Source organism: Aspergillus ibericus (assembly GCF_003184845.1).
Source record: "Aspergillus ibericus CBS 121593 unplaced genomic scaffold BO80scaffold_27, whole genome shotgun sequence".
Taxonomy (NCBI): Eukaryota; Fungi; Ascomycota; class Eurotiomycetes; order Eurotiales; family Aspergillaceae; genus Aspergillus; species Aspergillus ibericus.
This window is the reverse complement of record NW_020292125.1, coordinates 127,545-153,517: the sequence shown is the minus strand read 5'-3', so window position 1 is coordinate 153,517 and position 25,973 is coordinate 127,545. Positions and strand designations below refer to the sequence as shown.

Here is a 25,973-nt window from a genome sequence, read left to right as displayed (position 1 = left end):
TGTTGATTGGATGGCTGCAGTCTAATTTGTAAAATAAAATTACAAAAAAGGGGAGTATAATGAAAGAATATTAGGAAAGTATAAAGAGGGATAAAGTATAAAGGATAGGATAAGAATGAATCTAGCAGTTCTGTTATTCAATCTAGGATGGGTTTACAATGTGGAGATGTTATCTATCAATCTTGAACAAATTGCAATATCCTGGGTCTATCCATAATCTATTATTCATTGTGATATTGTAAGTAGTATCCCGAAATGTAAGATCCACCATCTGTCGCCGGATATTGGCTAGTAATTCTCCAGGAAGCATGGCACTTGGCCTCAACCAATACATACTGGAGACATCTATCCACCCCCCAGACCGAAACACCCCAAATTTGTTGAGAACGAGGCTGCTAATCAATCAGTCAACCAACCGTTCCATAAAACTCAAATACTTCCCCAACACCTCCGTCCCCTCCTCAATCTCCTGTTTGGCAAACATATCAGGCGCCCACTGAAACAAGTCCCGCCCACCCACAGCAGCACACAACCCCCTAAACGTCGCCATTATCCTCGCCACGCGCATTTTCCTCGGCGTCGCTATCCCAGCTCTCTTAAAAGCGGCATATAAGTCTCTTCCCATGGCATAGCTAAATTCCGGATCTTTAACCCTCCTGGCACAGGCGGGATTATCTAGTTCGCGGAGATCCACGTCCACAGATTCCTTTTCGAATCCCTCGAGGACAGAGCGGTAGAGAAGGCCCCAGTCGGGATCGAGAGGGAGAGGGAGGTTTCCGAACATGCTGTGATAGGAGTTGAAGAACTCCGTTAAAGGGTGGGAGATGGTTGCGTAGCTGAAGTCTACGATGTAGATTATTCGGCTTTCCAAGAACAAGTCGCACATGAAGTTGCTGAGTTCTGGGAGGTGTTAGCTGTGTTGATGGATTGGGGAGATGGTTGGGTTGGAAACTTACCGATTTTGTTGAGTGTGAATTGTGGCTTGACGTCGGGTATTTTGTTCAGCAGTTTTTCCAATCCTGTGGTCGTGAATTCATCGAGTTTTCTTTTCAGTTCGGGCTTGTCGGACCATCCTCGAATCGTGCCGTGTTGCTCGCATCTGCTGAGCTCGAACATGTACTCCGCACGCATCATATCACGGATCGAGGTGAAAGGACCCCCGATGTTCGGATTCTCCATCGGTGCGACACAAACCTGGCCAGCGGAATCAAAGCCGAAACTTCCATACCCTTGTGCCGGGCGTGGCATCTTATACTCCTGAAAATATCCCTGTAGTTCAGCAATCTGATCAAGTACGAACTCCTGATCTTGTTCGTTGCGCCTGAAGTGCTGCGCAAGCGGTTCCCACTTACGAGTAGCACTCTGAACAACCCATGCCTTGTCGCCGGGCTGACCAGCTCCATCTGACCAGGCGTAGACATCGGGAACGGCGATATCGAATGGAGTGTTGTGAAGGATCTCGCGAGCTAGTTTCATGGCTGCTACTTTGTTGCGCGCCCAGAAGGCATCGGACATGGGGTTTTGCCGGTTTGAGCCTTTGAATTGGACAATCAGGCGATGGGTGTCGATCGGGGTGCGTACGGTGCCGAATTGTACGGGTGCGAGGCCAGCATGTGGAATGGGGCTGTGAAGCTCGACTAGATATGATACCGTGGAGCCGTGAGGGTCGAGCAAGGGACACTTTTCGGCTCTGGCTAGTGGGAGTTGGAGTATGTCTCTGATGATGTGCTTTGCGTGTCCGATACTGCCTGGTTCTTCGGTGGACGGCCTGGTGGGCAATTGGAGGAGTGGTGGGGTAAAATTATCGAGTATGATTGTTGACCCGGTCGAGTTTGGCGTGTCTGGGTAGTCCATTGAGTCTGATGTTTCGGTGAAGCGCATCCAGTCTGATGTGTCTGTGGTGTCCATCGAGTCTGAAGAGTACTCCGTTGGTGGTATTGATAGCTCTATGGTAGGGTAAATGAATGGGGCCATAGCGATTTATCGAATCAACCTGAATGTCCTAACTGATATATATATAGAGTGTGGGTACGTAGCATGGATTGTAAGATCCTATATCTTTGTTGCTATATTCGACCTTTTATAGTCGAGTTCCGAGACAAAGGATTGGTCTCCATGTGTTGAGATGAAGAGAAAATAGCAACTTTCCTAGTTATAGAAAGGGTGTTGAGACATCTCGCAAAAGTCTCATTGATTAGTCACAATTGCATTGTGACGTGAAAGACCTTTGTCAGTTGTCTGGACCAGCTTCATGGTCTGCATTCTTTGTTTTGTCTTTTATTGGAGCTCTTTTGTCGTGGACAACATCTCACCGTTACCCTATAGTTGATGAAAAAAGCCTCGAATGATACTTCCATCATTGTTGCCCGGTTCGTGATGGTGTAGAGTAAAGCTGTAATCTTCTTAGTCCATCAATATACCCTCCGACGCGAGAGCAATACAGGGGACAATGTCCTTTATATGGACCTCAATATTTCCGACTGCATGCTAAATCTGTCGGAGTTCCCCTGCTTCAACATATCCGTAGGTTAATTCGTTGAGATATGCTGCTATTTCCTAAAATTTAGTGCGTTCCGTTGTGGTCATGAGGGCGGTTATTTGTTCTCAAAGACAGTATAGCATAATGCAGTATGCCATACTATGCTAAGGGCTTATTACCCAGAAGAGAGCGATCTCATGTTGCTATTGAGGGATCTAATCCGACTGGAATAAAGAGTTGCTTAGAGAGAAGTTAGTGTGAGTGGAGAAAATGTGAAGAGCTAGGTCATATGACAATGCACTAAGGAAGAATTTTATATGTAGCTGTAAATGGCAGTTGCCGCTTAAAGGATTAGCTATATCGGATCTTGTCGTTGATGGTTTGCCATACCATGCGTCTTGGTGGACCGCGATGTTAATTAAAGTACTCCGGTTGTATCAGATTCGTTCCCAGAGCAGGTGAATCTACTGACTCTTGTACTTGGGGCTTGATCTGCAGTTCCCAGTACATTCGATCTTAGATCTGGAACAGTGGTAGCTTTTGCATGTATCGTGTGCCAGATATCTCACTAGTATGATGTTTGAATGCCTAGTTCAATGTTGGCGTTGATTATAAATTTGGCTTATTTCTAGACACATTAGAAACCAGAACAAGGCATCAACAGATACCATATTACCTGATCATTGATCATCAGAGAAGAGAGTAGCTCCAGCTCCGTTCGCACAAACGGAAAGCGAAACTATGCACGGGCCATCAGGGTTGATGTTCATATTACTTCGATAGGGGGGATCCTGGTAGCACGTGCGATTGGTGACACAGGATGTGGGACTTGTTCATATGGTTCTTGATGGCAAGCTTCCTTCGTGGCAAATGCGGGGACGGACCAGCATCAATTTGCTCTGGCATCCCTTGGATATGGTGTCAAGGTATGCCTCGAAGCGAGGACAGCGTATCCTTGGGCTCAGCAAAACGCTCAGGTGTAATGGTAGATTCTTGGTCCGTCAGTGGCAGTGTATCTGACCATCCAATGGCGTAAGCCTCGGCAGTCTTCAGAGTAACCTTATGACAGGCACTAGGGCCGAGAGACCACATCGCCCCTGACTCCGCAGGCATCCATGTGGCGTTCAAGCCAACAGCCACTATGCCTTGTACGCAGCCATGGACAAGGGTCATGCAATCCTGTGAAGAGCACAAATGTGTGCTTCGATTATGCCCAGAGACTCCAGCATCGGTCTTGCCGACATCCGGCACAACCAGGTACTGACCGTCATCATTAGGCAATTTGAGCGAGAAACCTCGCTCGAATGGGATTAGATAATCTTTCGCACGTGTGGTCTCTAACCTTGGATCGTGAAGCTTTCCTTGACTCGTCGCACTCTCCGGCCGAGTTGGAAGCTGTTACCACCCAATTAAATCCACCCGTTCAGATCTAGGTTCAGATTAGTAACTACCTCAATGACTATTGCGCTTGGCGGGTGGACTGATGCCTATGCCATCTCCTGATGTCAGGGTTCCAACACTGATTTCTGGGGCAATTCGAGCTTCCAGAATGCTGCTGGGGGCCCACCACGCCGTTCGGCCGTGCCTTATGCCTGGAGAATTGAGTTCCAAGCCATCGGCCGTCAAATTGGCCTGCAGAAACACAGCCAGGCCTAGAAGGGTCGAAGACGTCAGAGACGGGCATTAAGGTTTCCGCGACCCGCGCGGACCAAGTGCCGCTCTCTCCTTGCCGGCCATGTCCATCTCCTTACAAGATGATGAATCCTCCCAGCAAGTTTATTTTCCCTGATCTTTGTCACGGAAGCTGCAGTTCAATTCCACAATTCCACGCAGAGTCTGGCAGACATGGAGCTGGTGGTAAAGTGGCAGCTCATGGGCCAGTTATAGAATCCGTCGGCTTTTGAGCTCCTTTGCTTCTTTCACAGATTACCCAGTCGCTAATCGCCAGTCGATATGAGATTGCTGGCCCCTATAGACCGACCGATCTTGGTACGATGTCACACAACGTCAGTATCGACACCTCTAACGGCGACTTTTCATCCGTCACCCCGAGCGACTCAGTCCAGAGATATGTCATCTCTGCATTTGCTGCCATCACCTGGTACAATGCGATCGAGCTCGTGGTGCTCTGTCTGACGACCTTTCACCGGTACCAGGGATGCTATTTCTGGAGCTTGTTCGTCACCTCCGTCAGCCTGATTCCTCACTGCGTGGGATACCTGCTTTTTATCTTCTCCTTTGGAATCTCTCCTTACATACCCGTGTCCCTGATCATCCCAACATGGATCTGCATCATCACGGGACATTCCCTCGTTCTATGGTCGCGATTGCATCTCCTCCTGCAGGCACCAAGGCTGTTGCGGGGCCTCCTCTACATGATCATCCTCGATTGCATTTTCCTCCAGATACCCACCGCAGTCCTTCTCTATGGATCCTTGAATGACACCCCCAACTTCCCCGAGGGGTACGACATCATGGAGCGGATCCAGCTCGTGGCGTTTTCCGTCCAGGAGGCTATCCTTTCCGGTATATACGTGTTGGAAACCATCAAGATGCTGCGTCTTCGCCCAGAGCGGCCACGGTTCATCATCCTTACCCAGTTGCTCGTCATCAACATCTTTATCCTCATTCTGGACGTCGCAGTCGTGGCCATTGAATACGCTGGATACTATGCGTTGCAGGTCATGTTCAAACCTGTCGCCTATAGTATCAAATTAAAATTAGAATATGCGATCCTGGGACGGCTGGTCAAGATCGCTCGCGGGGCGAGTGCGAGTTACGACCCCGACCCATTAACACCAAGTGCTCGCGGGTTCAACGTTACGGCATCTGGGTACGAGGACTCGGGCAGCAATGGTGCAGGCGTCACTGTTGTCCGACAGGTCAACTCCGACCCGTTTATCAGGCGGTGGTCTGGACAGACTCATGACAGCTTGGGTCCCTGTTAGGAAGACCCCAGCTCGATGTGTTAGTATGTCGCTGACTCCGTGGGACCAGTGCGAATATATTCCGCAAACGTCCATAAGCCGGCGGTCGTAAGAGTGGACCGAGAAGAGCCGTAATCATGACCCTGAAGCCACCGAATTGCACAGATACCCAACAAGCCGACTCGGCGCCCTGCGACCATATATTACAAGTGGCGGTAGCCATATTGATATGGGGTATCAAGAGAGAGGTATATACAGCAGCAATGCTGTTGTTGCTGGCAATTCTAGGACTGTTGTGTCTTGGGAACCGGCTAGAAGGTATAGAAGGCATAAACCATCTCAAGGTCCGCTGCTGTGGAGAGATGCTCCTGTATACGTCATAACTAGATGATGAGGATAGATGAATCAGAACCCACACAAATCACACTGACCTTCCAAACTAGTTGTGGAGTAACAAGAATCGTGAAGCAGATCTTGCGGGGTGGGTCTTGCGCGATCTCAACCAATCAAACAGCCACTGCGAGTAATGCTATATTAGTCACTGATGCTGCCTTAGTTAATGCCTGACACAGTTGGAAGAGGTGGCTGGGAAGCTCACCGTATCATCACCAATTGGTAGCCACGCCGCTATTCGATGGCCCAACCGCCATTACAATAGACGTGCATAAATCTTGAATGGCTCCATTGCTTCGATCTCATGCCTTACCTCGACATTCTACGATCGAAAGAACATGTGATTCCCCGAACCATGATTTGGGGTACTTGTTCCCCGCGACAATATCCGGTTGCGTCGAGGCAAGGGCGAGGCCGGAACCTGGCAGGGAACAATACTGCTGCAAATAGCTGCAAAGGGTCGGTCAATCAAGGGGTATAATTGTGGCCACGCCGCGCAAAAAGGGCTAGACCGGTCTTTGTTGTCCTGGTGTTCATCTTTCTAGCTTTCACTGGTATGCGTCTGTATAGTAGAGTGCGACCTTGATTTTCAATGGGGCCCCAAGAATGGCTGTTGTAATCTTCCATCCCTATTTGCAACGGATGCTTTTAATCAGCACGGACGAAGAATCCTGCGTTGCTTTGTTTGAAGAGACAAGTTCTGAGAAGACCGACCAATAAGCTGGAATGTCTTCAAAAATTGATTCCTTGCCACTGTCGGTGTGGGATGGGAATAATCCAGACGGGCGTTTAACTTGACCATCCATCATGGGGATGCAGCAACCGGTATACTGCGTAGAGACAAATGGGATATTACTCTGTATGGTCGCCGTCCACTACGTCCACTAGGACTGCGGGAATCGCGGAGGGCGGTCTGGGGACACGCAAAGCATGCAGTTGGGCAACAATGCATCCCTGTCAATTAAACCCCGCAACCTGACCACCGGAAACATCAGCCGGCACACTGTTGCGTACGCCTTGCAAGCATCCAAGACACCGGCACTAAGCATGGCGACCGCAGAAGGTTTGCACGTTCAAAAGCCTGTTGCGCTCTTATATAATGTGTCACACAAGGCCGCTCAGGCTGTGTCACGGGTTTTGCAGGAGTGGGTAACCTTGGATAGTTATTCCAAGTTGGCACTCCTCGTCAAGGTGGGTGGCCAGCCTCTGATATGATGGGATCAGTGGAATGTTGACTCTGGTCTATTGTACAGCAGCATGCTTCGTCGGTTGAGCAAGCCTTATCGGGCGTCTCCCTCGGCCTTGCGGGCATTGTTTCATTGGCAGACATTGCGACCAGTTCTCAACGCACCGTTTTAACAGGGACAGCGACTCTCCTAGACAGTCTCGTGCTCTGTCCAGGTATTCATCGGCAACAATATGTCGCCGATCTCAGCAAAAGCGAGTATCCAGCCGCAGCGAACATGGTTACGGGCTATGTCTTTCGCATCGAGAACCCAGCCACCGTGTACTATCTCCAGAGGGTTGGAAAGACTGGCTCTCTGACCACTGTCGCGGTTACCAATGTCCATGGGCACTCTCCAAGGTCACCAGGGATTTTCTTCTCCACTGCTAATGCCACTTATGTCGCTATGGTAGCATATTCTGGGGCGGTCTTCCTTGCCATCACCGCGGTCGGACTTTTCATTGTTTTAGAAGACTGGTGGGCTGTATCCTCCACGGCGGTTTTGATGTTTGCGCGCCTCCTTAATGTTCTCCTGATCCGCCGACGAAGCAAATTCGAGTGGTCGGGTGCCCGTGAAGAGGACGAACCGGGTGATCTCCTGGTTCTGCTCAGCCAGGACCGCTGGATTAAGGTGGTTGGCAAGGTGGGTGACATCAAAGCTGTGACGTCCGGTCAATGGGTTCGAGATATGTCAGCTGCGGAGAGCTGGATAGCTGCGTTCGCCACGGTGATGGTCTATGTTAACGTGGTCTTGGTCAGTAATGCAACGCAGGTGGGAAAGATTGGACTCGTCTTCTTGTTGACTGTGTCTGCGGGTCTGCTTGCAGTGGCCAACCAGTCGACAGAGAAGTTGCAGATGCACGGCCACGTTCTCAGTGTTACAGCCCAACCAAAACGTTATAAGAGACGGCTTGATCTGGCGACGGAGCTGATTGAGGAGTATGGGGGAAAGACCGAATGGGCGGTCGGGATGGGCCTGGTGAGGCACGAGGATATACTTGCCCCGGGATCACGTGGCCATTCATCCCCAATCCAGCCTGTGATCATGTAGGACACATCAACAGCTGCATTGTGAGAGTCAATGACCAATAGTACGGAGTATATCTCTGGGGAAACACAGTAATTAAATAAACATGATATCATTGGTGCAGCTTACAAGTTCATTGACCTATAGAGTTATCCTGCTGATCCTGATTTGCAATTGGAATATGTCACTTGCTCATCGGAACTTGCAGTGAGTGCATTGTTCAAATCATTGATCACATAATGCCATTTGGTAAACCGGAAAGCTTCTGTTCACGTGATTTAACACTAGTCCGAAAGAGGCAGTTAAACGGAGAGCCCCAGCGGCAGGCACCGAGAGGGTCTCTTGGTTCCTGGTGGCAAGGATGAATCACCTCGAGTCTGAGGTCAAACAATGATCTTGAATCAATAGCAAAGTGTCTGATCTGGACGAATATCGCCTCGCATCAGAATGGCCTCGACACTGCCTGGGGTCCCTATATGCAGACCTTCCAGTGATTGTTCTAGAATCCGGAAAGCATATAGGGCTGGACTGGATCTCCGGACCCATACGTAATTTTGAACCCACTGGCCGCCAGCTCCACTCCCCTTCAAGCCCATATTTCTTCCCTTCACTGCCCAGTTCCTGGCCGATGGAGCCATTTCCTAACCCCTTTCGGTAAACCGGATGCGATTTTGCCGACAGGTGAATGTCTTATTTATTGCGATAGATTCCTGCAAGGAGCCCGGGCTGTTTGGAATGTGCCTTGTCCTGCACGACACAATCCGTCTTCTCGCGTGGTGCTTGTCATTAATACCGCTCGTCTTGTCTAGTTCTTGGACAATAAAGACCCGCGAGGTCGTCTGACAGACTGTTTTGCTCTTCATACCTCTTTCTGAGGGTGTTGTCATCTTCTCTTCCATCGCAACATGACAGTCGGAGATGACGGGGAGAAATCCTCGGGTAAGTGCCTGCTGCAATTTCTTTCCTGTGGTTGTATGGCTGACACAGACAGTCCCCTCCAGCGACATTACTGAGGTGACAATTGTTGACTGGGACGGACCCAAGGACCCCAAGAATCCCTTCAACTGGTCTAACCCCAGGAAATGGCTCATCACGATTACTGCCCTCTTGACCACCTTTGTGGCCCTCATGAACGGTACCATGATCACGGTGGCGCACGAAGCGATCAACGACGAATTCAACATTAGCGATGCGAACTTTCCGAACTCATATTGGCCTGTGGCCTCTTGGACCATGGGTGGCGTCTTCTTTTCTCTGCTCATCCTCCCCATCATGGAGGATTTTGGCATCCGACGCTCGTTACTGATCACCCACTTTGTGCTCATTATTTTCATCATTCCCCAAGCTGTGGCTCAAAATTTCGCCACCCTCATTATTGTCCGGTTTTTCGCTGGTGGCTGTGTGGCGGTACTTGGGAACAGCTCAGCCAGTATCATCGGTAACCTTTTCGAATCGGAGATGGACCGCACCAAGCCCGTCGCTCTATGGATCGTGGCCTATCTGGGTGGAAGTAGCGCCGGACCGGTGATCGGTGCCGCCATTTTCCAATTTCTCACCTGGCGGTGGCTGTCATACTTGCAACTGATCTGGTGCGGGGCGTTGTGGGTCGTGAATGTCGTGATTCTCAAAGAAACCCGAGGGTCGGTCATTCTACAACGTCGCGCGAAGAAACTCCGAGCCAAGGGGGAAAACGCATACACTCAACACGAACTTCAAGCGGAACCCCTGCGTCAGGTGTTACTGACTAGCATTCATCGGCCTTTCAAGATGCTCTTCACAGAGTACGTCATCTTCTTCGCCACGCTATGGTCGGCCTTTACCGTCGGCACGCTGTATCTGTTCACGCAATCCGTCGAGCAAGTTTTCGTGGGACTTTACAATTGGACCCCGGTGCAATCGGGATACATTCAAGCTGCAATTGTGATCGGAGAAGCTTGCGGATGGACCTTCTCCTTGTTCTCTGCGCGGGTATATTTCAAGTCGGCCAAACGGAATAAAGAGGATCCTGGGATGCCCATCCCGGAATCCAGACTCTATCTCTCCGTGGGCGGAGGTATCTTTGGTATCGCCGGCGGCATGTTCGTGTACGCGTGGACCTCCTACCCATCCATGCCATGGATCGCCCCAGCCATCGGTCTCTGGATGGTCGGAGTCGGCAGTGTGGTGGTCGTCAGTGGTATTGCCGATTACGTGGTCGACGCCTACTGCAAATACGCCGGCAGCGCCGTGGCCTGTTTCGTGGTAGGTGAGAATACTGTCGCCGCGTTTCTGCCTCTCGCTACCTCGAACATGTACACGACATTGGGATTTCAGTGGGCGAGTACGCTGTTGGCGTTTATCAGTCTGTTGTTGACCTTGGCGCCGTTGTCGTTTATTGTCTGGGGAAAGCAGATCCGGGAACGCAGTCCGTTTATGGCCGAAGCCATGCTCGATAAGCGGGCCGAGATACATCATACTGATGGACCGGCGAGGGAGATCCGGGAGACGTAGGTGTTGGATGTCTTGGACGAGTAATGACTGAGCATGGCCTGGAGCCAGTGTACGGATAGATTTATTCCTATTGTTTATGATATTGTTGCCGGGTAACCACCCTTCCATATCAAAAATATTCCACAACCTAAGCATCCCCTGATCCCGACGCAAGAAACTTCAAAATGGCATCAAATCCCTCCGGCTCCTTAATCCAATGCCCATCCCCCTCCGCCCCAACATACTCCACCCACTCCACCTGCACCCCCGCCCGTTTCACAATCCCAAGCACCTGTCTTCCCAACTCCACCGGCACCATCGGATCATCCACTCCGTGGCCTAACAGTACCGGCGTACCCAAAACCCTCATATCGATATCTCCCTCAACCTCACCCCGCACAATCCCAGAACAAAACTCAACCACTCGTCTCCCCCCATCTAAATCTAAATCCTCATTCCCAAGATCATCCCCAAACCTCTCTGCAAATGGCATCCACCCACAAAAACCTATTACCCCACCTAACCTCCCTTCCACCTTGGTACTCGCGCAAAAGAAAGTCCATAAAGCGGTCGCCATACCCTGGCTAATCCCTCCTAGATAAATATGGGTGGTCTTCCCATCGAGGAGATTGATCTCATCTTCTAGGATATTGAGAATATACGAGACCGATTCTTGCAATCCAGGAATTTGTGATTGCTGATGCTCGGTGATATCCGTCAGTGAATACGCATCGAACCAAGCACAAATGTCCTCTTCGAAGCGAGCATTCCACCGGTCTTTGGATGTAGGGAACACCCAGCGGAAGGTTGGGAGGTGGGATGGGAGGGATTTGCCCGTGGAGGTGGAGGAGGAGAAGAGTTCGTCGGCGAATTCAGGACCGTTGCTGCCGCGGCCGTGGAGGAGGATGGCGGTGTGGGTGTGTGGTCCTTGGGGGAGACGGATATGAGGTTCAGGAAAGTCGGAATCCATGCCTGTAGATCTGAGATGGTGGGGGAAGAATCGTATGATGAGGACGCGGGCCGGGCGGGACGAACGTCTGTTCTCTCCCACCCCCACTAGATTGATTCTCGGCCTAGAATTAGACTGTCAGTTGATCGTGGTGGCAGGAAAGATCCCTGAACCGATACCACCCTGTTTGCTGTCCGATTTGCCGCCCGCAGTGAGGCTGAAACACAACCCCGCTTCTTGAATGCCCTTGCATAGTGGGAAGAAACCAACTTTGGTCTGCTCAGAGTCTACCGTCTGTCGCTTTGCGACTTATCGGTGTATTCCCAGCACATTGGACGTTAGCACATCGCTATAGGTCAGAGTGGCCTATAGATCCAGCCTCGCGGTATGCGTTGTGTCCATGCGATGGCCTGGCAAACCACCAACCTCATGTCCTCCTAGGACAAAAGGCGGGATACAATGCTATGAGCAGTTCGGGCTATTAGCCCATTACACAGCGATCTTACGATCTGTAGCCTTTGGGGGGCCGCTGCCAGATCAACCATGCCAGCTACTCAGCATCAAGTCGACAGCATGTTCTTTAGGCCAAACCCCAATTGTCGTTGGCAAATACGCCCACCAATCGTCGAAGTCGCCCCCCGGAGAGATCGTGTTCAGTGCTTTCACGTATTCCCAGTACTCCGGATACCAACCAGACATTTCCCAGTCCAAGATACCTGTGATATTTACCTGCGCCCAGGGTAGGTCATCTGGACCACCCAAGGCTTCGGATGGATGCAGACACAGTCCTTTGACTCTATTGTGGTCGGGTGAGCACGGGGTAAAAGCCACCATGATGTTTCGAGGATGAAGATCCCCATGGGTCATCACGAGCTTGTGGTCGGTTCCCAAATACGATCGAATCATCGCAATGTTACCCGTTTCGGTACGTCGGGGGTCTGAAGATAGGAAGCGGTTGAACTCCGATTCATTGCCAATAGGCGCGTCCGCCATACGGATCTGCCTTCGGGTATCTTTACACCGGCGAGGCTTGCCGCCACCATACACCGCATTAGGTTCATCCGATGGCGCAACAGGGACTGATCGCAAATCAGTGAAGATTGCATTGAGCTGTTCCTTAACCGAGGCTTTCTGCTGCGGACTTAATGTCTTCCACATCAAATCCAGGGGCTCTCCCGGGACACGCGACATGAAGACAAAGTTCCGCGCGGTGCCTGACTGTCGAAGGACACCATGGATTTCCGGCATAGGGATACGTAGGTTTTGTTGTCTTATATATTCCAACGTTTCTAGATGATCCACATCGATGTCATTGCCGACTTTCATAACCAGGTTCGGGGTGAGACCTAGCACTGCGGTAGACCCTAGATGCCAGATTACGTCACTGCGCGAGATAAGATCATTGAGACCGATGATGGTGGTCGAGAGTTCAGGAAGCTCGCCAGCGAAGGACGAGTCCGACTGCGCTGCCTGGGTCACAGCCATACTCATGGAACGTATGACGAGAACATCCCGGGGGACACGGAATTGTTCTCTTACATCCGGCGGAGAGGCAGGCTAAGATTCAGTGCTCTCCGTTGAGGCAGCTTCAGACTGCACAGCTGAGTCACAAAAGGCTTGACGTAGAGGGGGATAGGTTTTGAGCTTGAACTGTAGCAACTGCGTCAAATCCATGGCTGGGTATGCTTTGACTTTTGCATTCAAGTCATTTAGAAGAAGCTTGTTGACTTGTGCCGCAGCTTCTTCTACCGCATCCAAAGTCTTATCTGAAGGGTTGTTACACCCAGATGTCTGGCTAACCATGATGAACGAGGATTTTATGGACGGTTGTTCGAACCATGTCTGAGGCACTGAAGAACAATAGTTGACGGCTGGTCAGCAGCCGACCGATGGTTACCGTCCACGTGACACTTGATCGGATCTTTTTGGGGGCCAATGGTTGGTAAGTCCCGGAACATATTGTTCCCGCCGGCACTAGCCGGTTCCGGTATCCCGCGGCTGGCCCATGATCGAAGCCGGGTATGGAAGATTGATGTTGGCTGTCTTATTCCATCAGTCACACAAGCCAGGCATCTTGGGAAAGATATTCCAAGGGTATGGTGTTTGTCTAGCACTTACCATGATCTATTAATGGATTCAGAGGCAGACCATCACCTAGAGACTGATATTCGCTTCAATGAGAACGCGCCACAGAAGCTTCCGAGATCTGCTGCAGTGTCGAGAGCTGTAACAGTGAACAAGACACAAGAAGCTAAGATGCCGTGAATTCCTAGAAGTCATGATTAATCCGCAGAATATGGGTAGATCTGTGCCAATACCGCTACGAATCGGAGGCATACCGAGCCCTATCCTGTATGGGCACGGTGTCCATAGCCTTGAGATACGGTTCCTGTCTACAATTTCATTTAGCGTCATGCTAAAAAAGCAAAGAAAGAAAAAAAAGATGACAAGAGTGGGATTCGAACCCACGCCCCTTTCGAGACTAGGAATATTCCGAAGAACATATAAGATCAGGTGACCTGACCCTAGCGCCTTAGACCGCTCGGCCATCTTGCCTGTTGATGAAAACACGGTTCAAAATTAATTATATCAGGCCATTAAAAGTTGCTGCTTCGACATACATCCCGCTGGCTTTTATCGTTGTAAATAGGTGCATATGATATAGTATCGTCGCAAGATAGGATGAAACAAACTATGGAAGTAATGTGGTAAGTCCTGGGGTTGAAATAATTAGGATTACTTCGGTAAGGAGTGTTGCTGAGAAATCTATGGAATGATGGTGTGAGTGTAGCAGTGGATATATATTTCGGATCCGGAGGCATCCAAAGAACTCAAACACTCGTCATCATAATATCCAATTAATTGGATATACACAAAGAATTGATTTGTTCGACCTACTACAACATACAATATCATTTACTTAGTATTCTCTCTTCAATATACCCAACTACAGGTCTGACTCGAGAAGAAATACGCACCCCCATCTGAATCATTCGATGCAGCTAGAGAATACATCAAGGTCACCATGACCCTACCCCTTCCGAGCCAATCCTCAGCATAATGACCTGGTAACCATGCAAAAGCACTGAACTTCTCGCATCTGTCTCCTATAAAGTCATGCCAAATTCTCGGATCATCAGCTGTCACGAGGTACAACTCCATCCGAGCTAGCATGCTTGCGGATCAACTGATATTTAGACATCAAGCCTTCCAAAAAAGTACTCTGCGCTTACTGAAGGAGAGAGTGAGTGCTCTGCACCGTATCCTGTGAAGACTATGTTCGGCTGTCGTGCCCACGCCACCTGGTACTCGCAGATTTCTCAGCTGATATTTGTACTTGTCTCGGTGGGTCATGAATGGGTGATACGGTATCCAGGTAGCCCATATTGTTGATGCGGATCTTCAACAAGGCATAATTGAGGTATGTTTGGATATTCAATCAGGAAAGAGGAGATGTATGTATTGAGGTAGGTGGCTGCGTAGTAGAGCGCAGCATACAAGGAATCGATATCCCATATTGCTGGTAAAGCTTTGGATCTTGTTCTCCAACCGACCACAATAGCAATTAGATGGATGTGGTTCCGATAAATTGGAATAGAGCCATATCGGCTACCAAGGAAAAACAACCGAAGACAAAAACAGTGCGAATGATGATTTACAGCAGTGAGACATCAGCATTTAGCGCTTACGTCAGGTATACAGTGGGTATCTCCTCCACCTGATCCGCCAGCTCTGCATCTTTCAACGTATCTGGCACTCAACTTCCCGGATTTGATTTCGGATACCCCAACTGCCGAGCTAACGTCCGAGGTGGCGCTTTTGATGCCTCATCTGCTCAACCAGACCGGATAGATAGCCGTGCTGACGCAACTCACTACGATTTAAGCAGGAGCAAATCATATTTTATTAAATGTTCCTGTTTTTCTTGCTGGTTATCTTACCCCGGATTCTGGGGTGACCTATCAAAATACGGTTGATCAGAGCAATAATCTCCATCCCGCCCATACCACATGGTTGCGCATCTTATTACAGTGCGATGAAAACTCAATCTGCATGCATCATGCTCGAAATGCTATCTAAAGAGATTCAAAAATTCCACGTATACAGGGAAAAGCTGCCGAGTAGCCTCCGGATAGAAATAGCCAGCCACAGCAGCTAGCGGCAGCATGAAGGCTTAAGCCCCATGTCAAGTGACAGTATCATTCACAAGCTATCTCATATCGTCCTATGGGAGCCGTTCCGGCGTCTGGGAGTAGCTGATGTATCCCTAATCCGGATGATCCAGTATCCAAGAAATGCTTGTCACAGTCAAGTATGCATCTATACGAGTGCGCCATCTTCAAAACATTCAATCATACAATAGCAGAACACAATAGTCATCTGTATGTCTTAGAAGACCTCTACCTTGACACTTCGACCTGTGCCTTTTACCTTCATACATCCTGATTGTAAACAATGCCCGGATGTGGATATAAAACCCTCTGCACCACCCACTCCAACTACATAACCAGCAACAGCAACACAGACAGCAAGAGTAAGAGCAAGAGCAAGACCATCAAACAACACCCCCCCTAATCAACTCCAAATCAAATCCCAAAATGAAGTCCAACACCCTCCTCACCCTCCTCACCACCGCAACCACCACCCTCGCCGCCCCATCCCCCCGCTCCCTCAAACCCTTCAACGTCATCGACTTCAGCGCCAAAACCTTCACCAACGATACCGCCTCCATCTTCCTCGAAGCCAGCGATTTGAATAATAACCAGACTGCTACTGCTTGTGAAGTGTACTGGTTCGTATACCCCCTCCCATTCTACCCTCTTCTCTGTTCCCATCCACTGTCCAACAAAAAGCAAGTTATGTTTATACTGATATCAATGTCTCTGGACGACAGGCAACCAAGCACCCCCATTTCCGCATCAACCGTAATCGACTGTCTATATACCGCCTACGCGCTAAGTTTTCCAGATGGATTGGGGAGTGATATTGAGACGTTTACGTTGAAGGTGCAGACGACGGAGATTGCCTATGTGCCCGAGGAAGGGGAGGTGAGTTTGGATGCGGGGAGTGGGGATGGGTGGGTTTGTGAGGATGGGGAGGATGGGGTTGAGGTGGAGTGTGTGTTTGAGGGGGTGTTGGATATTCCTGTTTAATGCCTAAGGCTTAGGATTAGGGGTTAGGGGTAGGGGTAGGGGTAGGGGCTGGGGGAGAGGAGGCTTATTGCGGGTAGTGATGGAATTGTGCAGGGGTTATGGGGATTGTAGTGGTAGTAGGTGATAGTTGTTTGATTTGTCACCCCTTATCATAACATCCATCAATCTGACCCACCCAGCTCGTAGAGTTATTCACACACGCAAATCATGCTACACCCCCTCTCCCTTCTTGCGGGGATACTTCCATGTCCAACTCCGAATATACTCCGGATCCACCCCATCATCATACGCCTTCTGAATAGCCAGCAATCTCATATTCACCAACTTCTCTCTCACCCCCGCCGCTGTATTCCCCAACCCCTCCACATAATCAATCGCATCCACCGCCAAACTATACCGATCCGTGCCATTCCGCACTGCCAACTCAAATGGCGTATCGATATTCCCCTTTTCGCGATACCCTCTCACATGGAGGTTCGACTGACCGGGTCTTTTGTAGGTCATGCGATGGATGAGCCACGGGTAAGAATGGAAGTTGAAGATGATGGGTCGGGTTGCAGTGAAGATGGCTTTCCAGTGTTGGTCGGAGATGCCGTGGGGATGATGGGATGGCGAAATGAGCTTGAAGAGATCGACGACGTTGACGAAGCGGATTTTCAGCTCGGGGAGGTGTTCCCGCAGTAAGGAGGTGGCTGCTAGGGCTTCGTGCGTGGGAACGTCTCCACATGCGGCCATGATGATGTCCGGTTCGTGGCCTTGGTCGTTGCTCGCCCAGTCCCAGATCCCGAGACCCTTGGTGCAGTGCGCGATGGCCGTGGACATGTCCATGTATTGGAGGTGGTCTTGTTTGTCGGCGACGATGACGTTAACGTAGTTGGTGCTGTGAAGGCAGTGGTCCATCACGGAGAGCAGAGAATTACCATCAGGAGGAAGGTAGATGCGCACGACTTCGGGGGATTTGTTGGCGACCACGTCCAGGAAGCCTGGGTCCTGATGGGTGAAGCCGTTGTGGTCTTGGCGCCAGACGGTTGCAGTTAGGAGGATGTTGAGGGAGGCGACTCTGGCGCGCCATTCCACTTCGAGGCATTTCTCAAGCCATTTGCAGTGCTGGTTGACCATTGAGTCGATGATGTGGATAAAGGGCTCGTAGCTGTTGAGCAAGCCGTGGCGACCTGAGAGAACGTAGCCTTCCAGCCAGCCTTCGCAGGTGTGCTCGCTGAGGATCTCCATGACCCGCCCGGAGGGGGAGAGATTTCCGCCGTCAGTCGAGTCTTCGGGAAAGTAATCGGCTAGCCAGACCTTTTTGCCGGCTTTGTAAATCTCAGAGAGTTTGTTAGATTCGGTTTCATCGGGCCCGAACACGCGAAAGTTGGTCGGGTTGGAGGCGACCACGTCACGGAGGTAGTGGGACATGTTCACCATGCTGCCACGGATCGTGGCCCCGGGGTCGACGGGGCCTAAGGCGTAGGTGCGAAAGTCTGGGAGATCCAGGGGCCGTCGGAGAAGGCCACCGTTGCCGACAGGGTTGGCGCTCATGCGGGACTTGCCAGTTGGAGCGAGGGTTTGAAGCTCAGGGATGAGATGGCCGTCTGGGGTGAAGAGCTCGCTAGGTTTGTAGCTCTTCATCCAGGATTCGAGAAGTTTGAGGTGTGCCGGGTTGGTAAGCACGTCGGTGATGGGAATTTGGTGCGCGCGCCAAAAGCCTTCGAGAAGCTTGCCGTCGACTTCCCGAGGGGCAGTCCAGCCTTTGGGGCTGCGGAGAATGATCATGGGCCAACGAGGGCGGAACGGCTTCTTGGACTCGCGGGCTTTGGCTTGGATGTTTTTGATTTCCAGGATGCAGTGCTCGAGCGTGGCGGCCATGGCTTGATGCATGGTTTCCCGATCACTACCTTCGACAAAGTAGGGGGTCCACCCATAGCCGCGCATTAAAGATGACAGTTCGTCGTGGCTAATGCGCGCAAGGAGAGTGGGGTTGTTGATCTTGTAGCCGTTCAGATGGAGCACGGGCAGAACAGCCCCATCGGTGCAGGGATTGAGGTACTTGGTGCTGTGCCAGCTGGTCGCGAGAGGGCCGGTCTCAGCTTCGCCGTCGCCCACCATGGTCAAGGTAATAAGATTGGGATGATCAAAGACGGTCCCAAAAGCATGGGAGATGGAGTAGCCCAGCTCTCCGCCTTCATGAAGACTCCCCGGTGTTTCTGGGGTAGCATGACTGCCGATGCCGCCGGGGAAGGAGAACTGCTTGAAGAACTTTTGCATGCCTCGTTCATCCTGTGACTTCTCGGGGTAGACTTCCGAGTATACGCCCTCCAGGTAGGACTGGGACAGGATGCCCGGGGCGCCGTGACCAGGACCTGAGATGAAGAGCACGTCCAGATTGTACTTCTTGATTAGTCGGTTCATGTGGATCCAGGTAAAGGATTGACCCGCATCCGATCCCCAGTGACCGAGCAAGCGTGCTTTGAGATGCTCCACTTTCAACGGCTGTTTCAGGAGGACATTGTCGCGCAGATAGAGCATGCCCAGACATAGGTACATACTGGCACGAAAGTAGGCGTCCGTCTTTCGGACCTCCTCGAAATCGAGGGGTTGACCCTCGACCGTGGAGCGAGCAGCTCCATAAGCAGAGATGCTCTCGTCAGGTGGATCTGATGGCATGGTGGAGTATCGGGCTGTCAGGTTGATGGTCTTGAGAGATCAGTGTACGCGGCTAGAGGTTTTTTAACAAGACTCCAGAGTCTGGATCTGGCCATTTCCCTATGGCCTGATGCGTGTTCTTTGTTCGTTTCTCACCTGGTAGCATCAGCATGTCAGTTCATCATACGGTCCATGACGCTGCTTTCCGTCACTCTCGTCTTGTGCCTCCTGCGTCACTGGTGGGTTGGGTGCGTTCCTATTGGTTCGGATAGTATTTGCAACAGGTGGTACGCTAATCCCGTTCGGGCGGTATCCCTGTCGAGACCATCCTATTGTGCTGTTTGCTATCGTTTATTGAGGTTAGGTGAATTTTTGAAACCCATTACAAGAGAGGAGACGGATTCAAATCGCTCAACCGACTCACTGTTGGCGACGGAATCCCCGCACGGGATTTTTGCCTTGATAACCCGGAAAGTCGGCGGATTGGAAGTCGGATTCCGCCTGTCTGCTTGCCAGTCGTAACTTTTGATCCAATCTAAGACAGACTTGATGTACCAAGTGATACTGTAGTGTTTGTAGACTGATGAGAGCCGATCCCGCCAAAAAGCGCCAAGGCATTCAGACACCTCAACCTTCACATATGTGGCTCCAACTAACAAGTCCCTTGTGGATTTGCTCTCTCGGCGCCATTGGATCTTGATTCCAAGATATGGATTTCGGTGTCAGGCCGTAGCAAGTAGGTCCTCAGGTGCAATGATCCCGGAGACCTCGTGCACCTTTCTCCTACTACTATGATTCTGTATCCCCCCGCATGGTACGTAAGTCTCCTCCGATTATTGGGCGAAAGATTCTCAAGATGCCCCTTGATTATGCCAGGATGGCGGTGACCGCAAGGTTGAGGAATTCCGGTGGAAGCGAGAAAGGCAGCGACATATCCGTGGATTGAAACGAGGACGGGACAGCTGAAAGACCGGGTAAAGCCTGTTGCTTTTGATACTATTCAGTCACAATCGTGTTGCACGGATAAAGTAGAAGGATGTCATTCTAACATACCATGAGGTGGGTTTCTTTTTGTGACCGTAGACGAATTCGGGATTTCCGGTCCACATTTTCTTATCCTTGTGAGCATCGGACGCAGCTAGACTAGAGTATATTCGAGCTGTGAAATCGTCTGCCATATTGTCAACCTGCGCTGTGCATGGCCAAGCATTAGTGAGTTCTCATAGGCCATTCTCTCGAAATGATTGCCGAGGAGAAAGATTGGGGGGGGGCTGTGAACAGCCCGTTCGGGAGGGACAGGTCAGCAAGGTCTCACATGGACTGCCCATGACAGTTTGCTTTGCATCAGCTGGACTGAAAAGATCACCGTGTGGGTTGCTGACGACGGGATCAAACTGGATGTGGGAGAAATCAGTCACTTCGTTAGCGACCGCAGGTCATGTGGCGGACGCTTCCAGGCACCTTCCAGCCATCTTTAAGGGAATGCAAGATACACAATGTCTCACTAGGTCGGGGAGGACTATTTCTCCTTCAAATACTGTCTAATAAGAAGACTGTATGGGAGAGATCACTACTGATCCCAAACATTTCAGGAATACTTCATAAAGATGGCATTCGTGGCAACAAGGGGGTAAGGTGTATGAGTGGCATATTGTCTTCGGTCAGGAATGGTAAAATACTAGCTCGTGATTCTCACGTCCTTAATATTAATACGCAAACCTTTCACCCACAATCTCCTCAGTCAACTTCCACAATTGTTCTGCTTCAATGGGATCACGAGCCCAGCTGCGCACATCTTCCCGCTTCAACACTGTGCAATCCTGGATATAACTTCCATTGTTTTCTGCGAGGTTTGAGTCAGTATAGGTTTGGATATGCGCACAGAATAGCTACCTGTTGCTGTGAGGGACGGGTGGAACGCGGCAAACACATGTGTTGCCACGCCTTGCGACAGCGTCTTCCATGAAATATCATTCTGCCCGTCACGAAAATAGCCCAGTACCCTGAACCATTTCGCTTGAATAATGTCAGCCATCATGATCGGTCAATAAGATCAAATGGCTCGTACTGAGTGATTTGAGCAACTCGTCCAAGTTACCCTGCGTTATATGTGTGTGAATAGTCCCCGGATGCAGGCTGACGGAGGTAAGGCCCTTGTTACCAAGCTTCTGAGCCAGAGACACGGAGAAGAGTATGTTGGCTGATTTGGTTTGCCCATAGGCCAGCCACGCATCATAGTTTCTGCCATTCTAAGCCTGCGTCAGAACGATTCTGTCAACATTGCGGATAGTGCAGTTATACTCACATCAAAATTCCAGTCATGGAACCGGACGGGACCCAGCTGGTGGCCATTGCTGGACACATTGACGACGCGACAATGCCCAGACTTGACCAGTTTACTCATGATCAGGTTGGTGAAGAGAAAATGTCCGACATGGTTCGTAGCAAATTGGCTTTCGACTTTGTCTTCTGACAATGCAAACGGCGATGCCATGATGCCGGCGTTGTTGACGAGCACGTCTATATGTTCGTCATATGCCAGGACTTCCTGAGCAGCGTTACGGACCTGGGTCTGAGAGGCCAGATCCAATTCCAATACACGAGTAGGCACTGTTGGAGCAATGTCTGCAATTTCGTCTGCAGTTTGCTGCGCCTTGAGTCGATTGCGGCTGGCCAGGATGATGAGGGAAGGACGATGAACGGCAATGACCTTGGCAAACTCTGCACCAAGACCACCAGGGCTAACACCTGTTACCAGCACGGTTTTGTTGGCGATAGCATTCTGACAGTCTCGAGCCACCTCTTCTGCTGTGGTTTGGAAGTTGTACGGGGACATGGTGTTAATAGTATGAACTCTGAATGTTGTGAAGAATGGTTTGGAGTTGACATGTCGGGTTGAACAGAGATATAAATACGTTTTCCAGAGACTCCACCGGTATTCCCCCCCCCGATCTTAACACCGTGCGATTACACTTGAGCTGAACATAGAGTGGTCATCCAATTCATCCGTCTAGCAGTTCGGCTGGCCGATTACCCTTTTGGGTGGAATTAATAGAGGACTGGCATCCCGATGGGGTTAGCGTCCCGAGTGGGCGGAGATAACAGCACGCTAAGCCCGGCCTCATCGTTCGTTCTTCATCTTCCCCCTCCCTCCTTCTTCTGACGCTTGGAAGATTCTATGCTTTTTTCGTTTCCATCATAATGGAGAGCACTCCTAGCGAGGTGGTATTTTCAACTGTGGGACCGTTGACCGAATCGGTCGTGGTCCGGTATACCAACGGGCCTGTGAAAGTGGATATGCCGCGAAGAAGAGGGCGCCCTGTAGGATGTGAGTCGCAGCGGCATAGCAGGGAGTCACGCTAACTGATAATAGCCACAAAGAGAAGACCAGAGGAGGGCAGACACCCCAAGCCTGCAGTCATTCCCCAGTTCGAATTCGTCAACCTTGGGCCCTGCGAGACCGAAATCAATCCAAAAGCTCGCATGACAATTAGAAGCCACACAATGCTCCATCGTGGTCGCCACAATCAGAGACAAGTGCAGACCGTCAGACCAGTCCTCCCGACGCCAGAAGTCCACACTCCTTACGTATTTCCCCTGACAAGTCACGTTGATCCGTTCGATACTCTTCCAATCACCCTCGAGCCATACATGCAAGATCTGCTTTCATTCTGTGAGTATCCCGCTCCTACGAATGATGCGAGCCTATCAATAACATCCACCGTGAGACACCGCTCATGCTTGGGAGACCCTATATTCGATTGAGAAGAGAGCGGGCTGTAATCCAATTGATGACTATTGGGCACCCATAATCTTCCATGATCCAGCAATGCTACACGTGGTTTTAGCGTGTGGTCTATTATTTACGATGGAAGCGAACAGGGTGGGAACGAGCCCGGCCTTTATCCGACACACCAGTCGAGCCATGAGTATCATTCGAGAGAGAGTGGTTTGTTCCGCACACGCTCCTTCGGATGAGACATTAGTTGCCGTTGCTAGTATGGCTGTTGCTAAGGTTCGTAAAAACACGATAGCGCAAGAGGTGACTGACCTTTCATAGAAGGCCGTTGGTCACCATGACCAATGGGGTGCTGATATGAGGATTCTCAAAAAGCTGGTTGATCTGCGGGGCGGATTGGACGCCTTAGATGGCAAGCCGCTGGTTCAAGGAAAGATTTATCGGTGAGTTGTGTGCTAGCAATTGGGTCAGGACATATTCTTATCTGTCTTGCAGAGCCGACATCTATGGATCGGTAGATGGTGGAGAGGTGTCCTTTTTCGGTGATCGGTTTCAGCAATTGCCACTGGCATCTCAGAACTACTGCTTGTGTCAGGGGTTTCAAGATCTGGATAGCTTGCTGCAAGTGGAAGGGACACTGAAAGCAGCTATGACCGATCTACAAGATGTAGTAGATGCCTTTTCAAATATCACCAAGAAAAGTGGCGAAGCTATTGTAGCCCAGGTTCGCTTCTGGGTGACGTCAATCCAGTATACACTGCTTTCAGTGCAATACGGTGTTGAAGGCGATCCCCAAAGTCAAGCACAGGAGGTCTGTCGCCTCGCTCTCTTGCTGCTAATTAATACTGTCTTTCACGAGACGCCACAAGGCGCATCAACTAGCGACAGACTGATTGCACGTCTTGGGCAGTTTCTGCATAATGCTGCTATATGCCGCTGGCTCCCATCCCACTTTCGTCTCTGGACCTTGTTCCTCGCTACTTGCAACGTTCTTTCCCCTACATTGCGAGCATGGTGCACTACAGCTATGTCAGAACTGGTAATGCAGATGGACATCCGTTTTGTGGAGGAATTCCATCGCATGCTCACGATGTATCCTCACGACTCTCATGCATACGGCACCACTTCTCCATTGATCTGGGACGAAGTGCAATCAATTGTACTGAAAGCCAGGGGCGATAACCATGGTATATAGCTATCATACAGACGCGTATTGCCACAGGAACATGCGGTTGTGTACCGCCGATAATCTTCCTGATGTGCAAAGTATTCAGTTTCTCATGTGAATTCCCCTTTCACAGCCACATCTAACGAAAGAGACAGTAACTAAATGAAAATACTTGCCACCGAGACACTGGCAGCTGAACTTCCTTGTACTTGTAGCCGTCGAGCTACATCAACAAAGTTCCTGGACGAAGTGAGCCCTTTGAGCAGGTACATTCGGAGGCTCCCCAGCTATGCTAAAATAATGGATGCTACAAGAAATTTCTCGCTTGAAAGTACGGATTGCTTAGGGCATATTTTACCACGGCAGATTCATCATGAATAGTACGGCATATCCTGCAGTCAAAGGACAAGCGAGGAATTTGTCTAGTGCTATGCACCGTTATTTACGAAGCGCGCTAGCGCTGAGTAACTCTAGGGTTGCTTTTACTAGGTCTGTTGCCAGCCCGTTCGCTTCTTATTAGTTTAAAAGTTTCGTAAATTCAGTTTCTTATTAGTTTTTATTTTTTATAGATAATATGACTTTGTTCCTGTGATTTCTCTCTACTGTTTTCTTTTCTTCTTTCTACTCGGCTTTCTGAATAGTTTCAACTTTGTATTATTATTATATTATCTGCTGCTGGCCCTGTGTGAGGCCCTACGTGTGAGGCTTCAGCCCCTCACATGACTCACCTCCCGTGAATGGGGTTTATAAGAGATGCGCACTCTAAGCAAGTGGCTTAGAGTTCTAGTCTTTTGCCAGATAGCCTAGTTGGTAGCAACTAGAGCCTGGTACGATTCACTCTAAAAGCGCACTTAGAGCGGATCGTGACACTACGTGAGGCCCCGCGTGTCTCTATATAACAGTCTGACCCTGCATAAAGCCCTGGATGAGGCCCTACGTGAGGCCCTGCAAGTTGGAGATACTTATCATTAATTAGTTTTTACAAGTTAAATAATTTGTATAACTTGAAGAACTTGCGTACATGATTTATATAATTTAGAGAGATTTGTTGCCTGCTTTAGTAAGAAAATGCACTTCGGAATGCCTTGAGGTGTGTGCGAGACTGTAGGCGGCCACGACCTAGTATGGGAAAGCTCCAGCTCAGGAGCTTACCTGGCGGTATGTATCTGAATGCAAGAGGTGGCTCACGACAAATTAATGACCTAGGATATATAGAGCGAGGCAGTTTTCACGGATTGTGACAAGTATCTTTCTCATCCAGCATTTCACTGAAGACATAAGGGCGCCTGGGGCCACCTGCCCCGAGCTTGTCATTTTTACTTCTTTCGATACTCGTGGGCTCACGGTCCTCGGGCTCGAGATAGAACACCCGTGTACGGCTCAACACTATAATATATCACAGACTGACGAGATCTCGACATAGCTTCTCTTTTAGTTGTAGGGTTCAGTGACACCATAATCATATTGTGAAATATGCCATGCGAGATCAATTACAATCCTCCACCATGTCTATCATCACCAACGTTTGCATCCTTCCGGGTACTATATACATCTATCAAATTTCGCAATGCCTGATATACAATTATAACGTCTTATGGAAGCCTCAATCCCCTGAGCAGCACCTGGTGGAATATGGCTGCAGATTTTCATGATTCGTTCGACAGCAGCGCAGATTATTCACGGGCGCCATGTCAGGGGATTTTACAAAGCACGATGTGGTCATAGCATAGAATCTTGCACCATGCATGGTGTCGGGCACTCATGATGATAATTCTTCATCCAATGAGCAAGTCCTGTAAGGGGA

The 25,973-nt window shown here is 50.0% G+C and overlaps 10 protein-coding genes and 1 non-coding gene across 11 annotated transcripts; 5 read left to right on the top strand and 6 right to left on the bottom strand.

Annotated features, from left to right (window-relative positions):
* Positions 1 to 403: 403 nt before the first annotated feature.
* BO80DRAFT_409837 (uncharacterized protein) lies at positions 404 to 1,876 on the bottom strand (the record flags this gene model as incomplete). Its single annotated transcript, XM_025717900.1, has 2 exons — positions 957 to 1,876; positions 404 to 900 (listed from the first exon to the last, which is right to left on the bottom strand). The coding sequence occupies exons 1-2, from the start codon at positions 1,852 to 1,854 to the stop codon at positions 404 to 406; spliced, it is 1,395 nt and encodes a 464-aa protein (XP_025573949.1). The 5' UTR covers positions 1,855 to 1,876.
* A 2,201-nt stretch (positions 1,877 to 4,077) lies between these two features.
* BO80DRAFT_426311 (uncharacterized protein) lies at positions 4,078 to 5,822 on the top strand. Its single transcript, XM_025719733.1, has one exon. It carries the CDS (start codon positions 4,474 to 4,476, stop codon positions 5,425 to 5,427), a length of 954 nt encoding a protein of 317 aa, XP_025573948.1. The 5' UTR covers positions 4,078 to 4,473; the 3' UTR covers positions 5,428 to 5,822.
* A 959-nt stretch (positions 5,823 to 6,781) lies between these two features.
* Positions 6,782 to 8,172, top strand: BO80DRAFT_426309 (uncharacterized protein). Its single transcript, XM_025719732.1, has 2 exons — positions 6,782 to 6,990; positions 7,053 to 8,172. The coding sequence occupies exons 1-2, from the start codon at positions 6,847 to 6,849 to the stop codon at positions 8,073 to 8,075; spliced, it is 1,167 nt and encodes a 388-aa protein (XP_025573947.1). The 5' UTR covers positions 6,782 to 6,846; the 3' UTR covers positions 8,076 to 8,172.
* A 651-nt stretch (positions 8,173 to 8,823) lies between these two features.
* Positions 8,824 to 10,605, top strand: BO80DRAFT_119952 (putative MFS multidrug transporter). Its single transcript, XM_025713478.1, has 2 exons — positions 8,824 to 8,990; positions 9,043 to 10,605. Exons 1-2 carry the CDS (start codon positions 8,957 to 8,959, stop codon positions 10,539 to 10,541), a joined length of 1,533 nt encoding a protein of 510 aa, XP_025573946.1. The 5' UTR covers positions 8,824 to 8,956; the 3' UTR covers positions 10,542 to 10,605.
* BO80DRAFT_119986 (uncharacterized protein) lies at positions 10,605 to 11,748 on the bottom strand. The gene has a single exon (XM_025713479.1). It carries the CDS (start codon positions 11,488 to 11,490, stop codon positions 10,669 to 10,671), a length of 822 nt encoding a protein of 273 aa, XP_025573945.1. The 5' UTR covers positions 11,491 to 11,748; the 3' UTR covers positions 10,605 to 10,668.
* A 258-nt stretch (positions 11,749 to 12,006) lies between these two features.
* On the bottom strand, positions 12,007 to 14,019 carry BO80DRAFT_435903 (aminoglycoside phosphotransferase family protein; the record flags this gene model as incomplete). Its single annotated transcript, XM_025720932.1, has 6 exons — positions 12,007 to 12,935; positions 13,080 to 13,235; positions 13,270 to 13,508; positions 13,588 to 13,593; positions 13,809 to 13,858; positions 13,939 to 14,019. 6 exons carry the CDS (start codon positions 14,017 to 14,019, stop codon positions 12,007 to 12,009), a joined length of 1,461 nt encoding a protein of 486 aa, XP_025573944.1.
* Positions 13,914 to 14,025, bottom strand: BO80DRAFT_t200. The gene has a single exon. It is a non-coding gene; the product is annotated as a tRNA-Leu (tRNA).
* Positions 14,026 to 16,067: 2,042 nt separating this feature from the next.
* BO80DRAFT_503105 (uncharacterized protein) lies at positions 16,068 to 16,622 on the top strand (the record flags this gene model as incomplete). Its single annotated transcript, XM_025724367.1, has 1 exon — positions 16,068 to 16,622. The coding sequence occupies one exon, from the start codon at positions 16,068 to 16,070 to the stop codon at positions 16,620 to 16,622; it is 555 nt and encodes a 184-aa protein (XP_025573943.1).
* Positions 16,623 to 16,651: 29 nt separating this feature from the next.
* On the bottom strand, positions 16,652 to 19,406 carry BO80DRAFT_426305 (phosphoketolase family protein). Its single transcript, XM_025719731.1, has one exon. The coding sequence runs from the start codon at positions 19,281 to 19,283 to the stop codon at positions 16,833 to 16,835; it is 2,451 nt and encodes an 816-aa protein (XP_025573942.1). The 5' UTR covers positions 19,284 to 19,406; the 3' UTR covers positions 16,652 to 16,832.
* Positions 19,407 to 20,968: 1,562 nt separating this feature from the next.
* Positions 20,969 to 22,098, bottom strand: BO80DRAFT_409818 (short-chain dehydrogenase; the record flags this gene model as incomplete). Its single annotated transcript, XM_025717899.1, has 4 exons — positions 20,969 to 21,105; positions 21,156 to 21,278; positions 21,331 to 21,511; positions 21,568 to 22,098. The coding sequence occupies 4 exons, from the start codon at positions 22,096 to 22,098 to the stop codon at positions 20,969 to 20,971; spliced, it is 972 nt and encodes a 323-aa protein (XP_025573941.1).
* Positions 22,099 to 22,463: 365 nt separating this feature from the next.
* On the top strand, positions 22,464 to 24,196 carry BO80DRAFT_409816 (uncharacterized protein; the record flags this gene model as incomplete). Its single annotated transcript, XM_025717898.1, has 5 exons — positions 22,464 to 22,590; positions 22,636 to 22,935; positions 22,991 to 23,277; positions 23,323 to 23,444; positions 23,497 to 24,196. 5 exons carry the CDS (start codon positions 22,464 to 22,466, stop codon positions 24,194 to 24,196), a joined length of 1,536 nt encoding a protein of 511 aa, XP_025573940.1.
* Between the last annotated feature and the right edge of the window lie 1,777 nt (positions 24,197 to 25,973).

Coding starts and splice junctions, on each gene's coding strand:
- BO80DRAFT_426311 (XM_025719733.1), top strand. CDS start 4,474: ATGTCACACAACGTCAGTATCGACACCTCTAACGGCGACTTTTCATCC.
- BO80DRAFT_426309 (XM_025719732.1), top strand. CDS start 6,847: ATGGCGACCGCAGAAGGTTTGCACGTTCAAAAGCCTGTTGCGCTCTTA. Junction 6,991..7,052: donor AGTTGGCACTCCTCGTCAAG/GTGGGTGGCCAG, acceptor TCTATTGTACAG/CAGCATGCTTCGTCGGTTGA.
- BO80DRAFT_119952 (XM_025713478.1), top strand. CDS start 8,957: ATGACAGTCGGAGATGACGGGGAGAAATCCTCGG. Junction 8,991..9,042: donor TGACGGGGAGAAATCCTCGG/GTAAGTGCCTGC, acceptor TGACACAGACAG/TCCCCTCCAGCGACATTACT.
- BO80DRAFT_119986 (XM_025713479.1), bottom strand. CDS start 11,490: ATGGATTCCGACTTTCCTGAACCTCATATCCGTCTCCCCCAAGGACCA.
- BO80DRAFT_426305 (XM_025719731.1), bottom strand. CDS start 19,283: ATGCCATCAGATCCACCTGACGAGAGCATCTCTGCTTATGGAGCTGCT.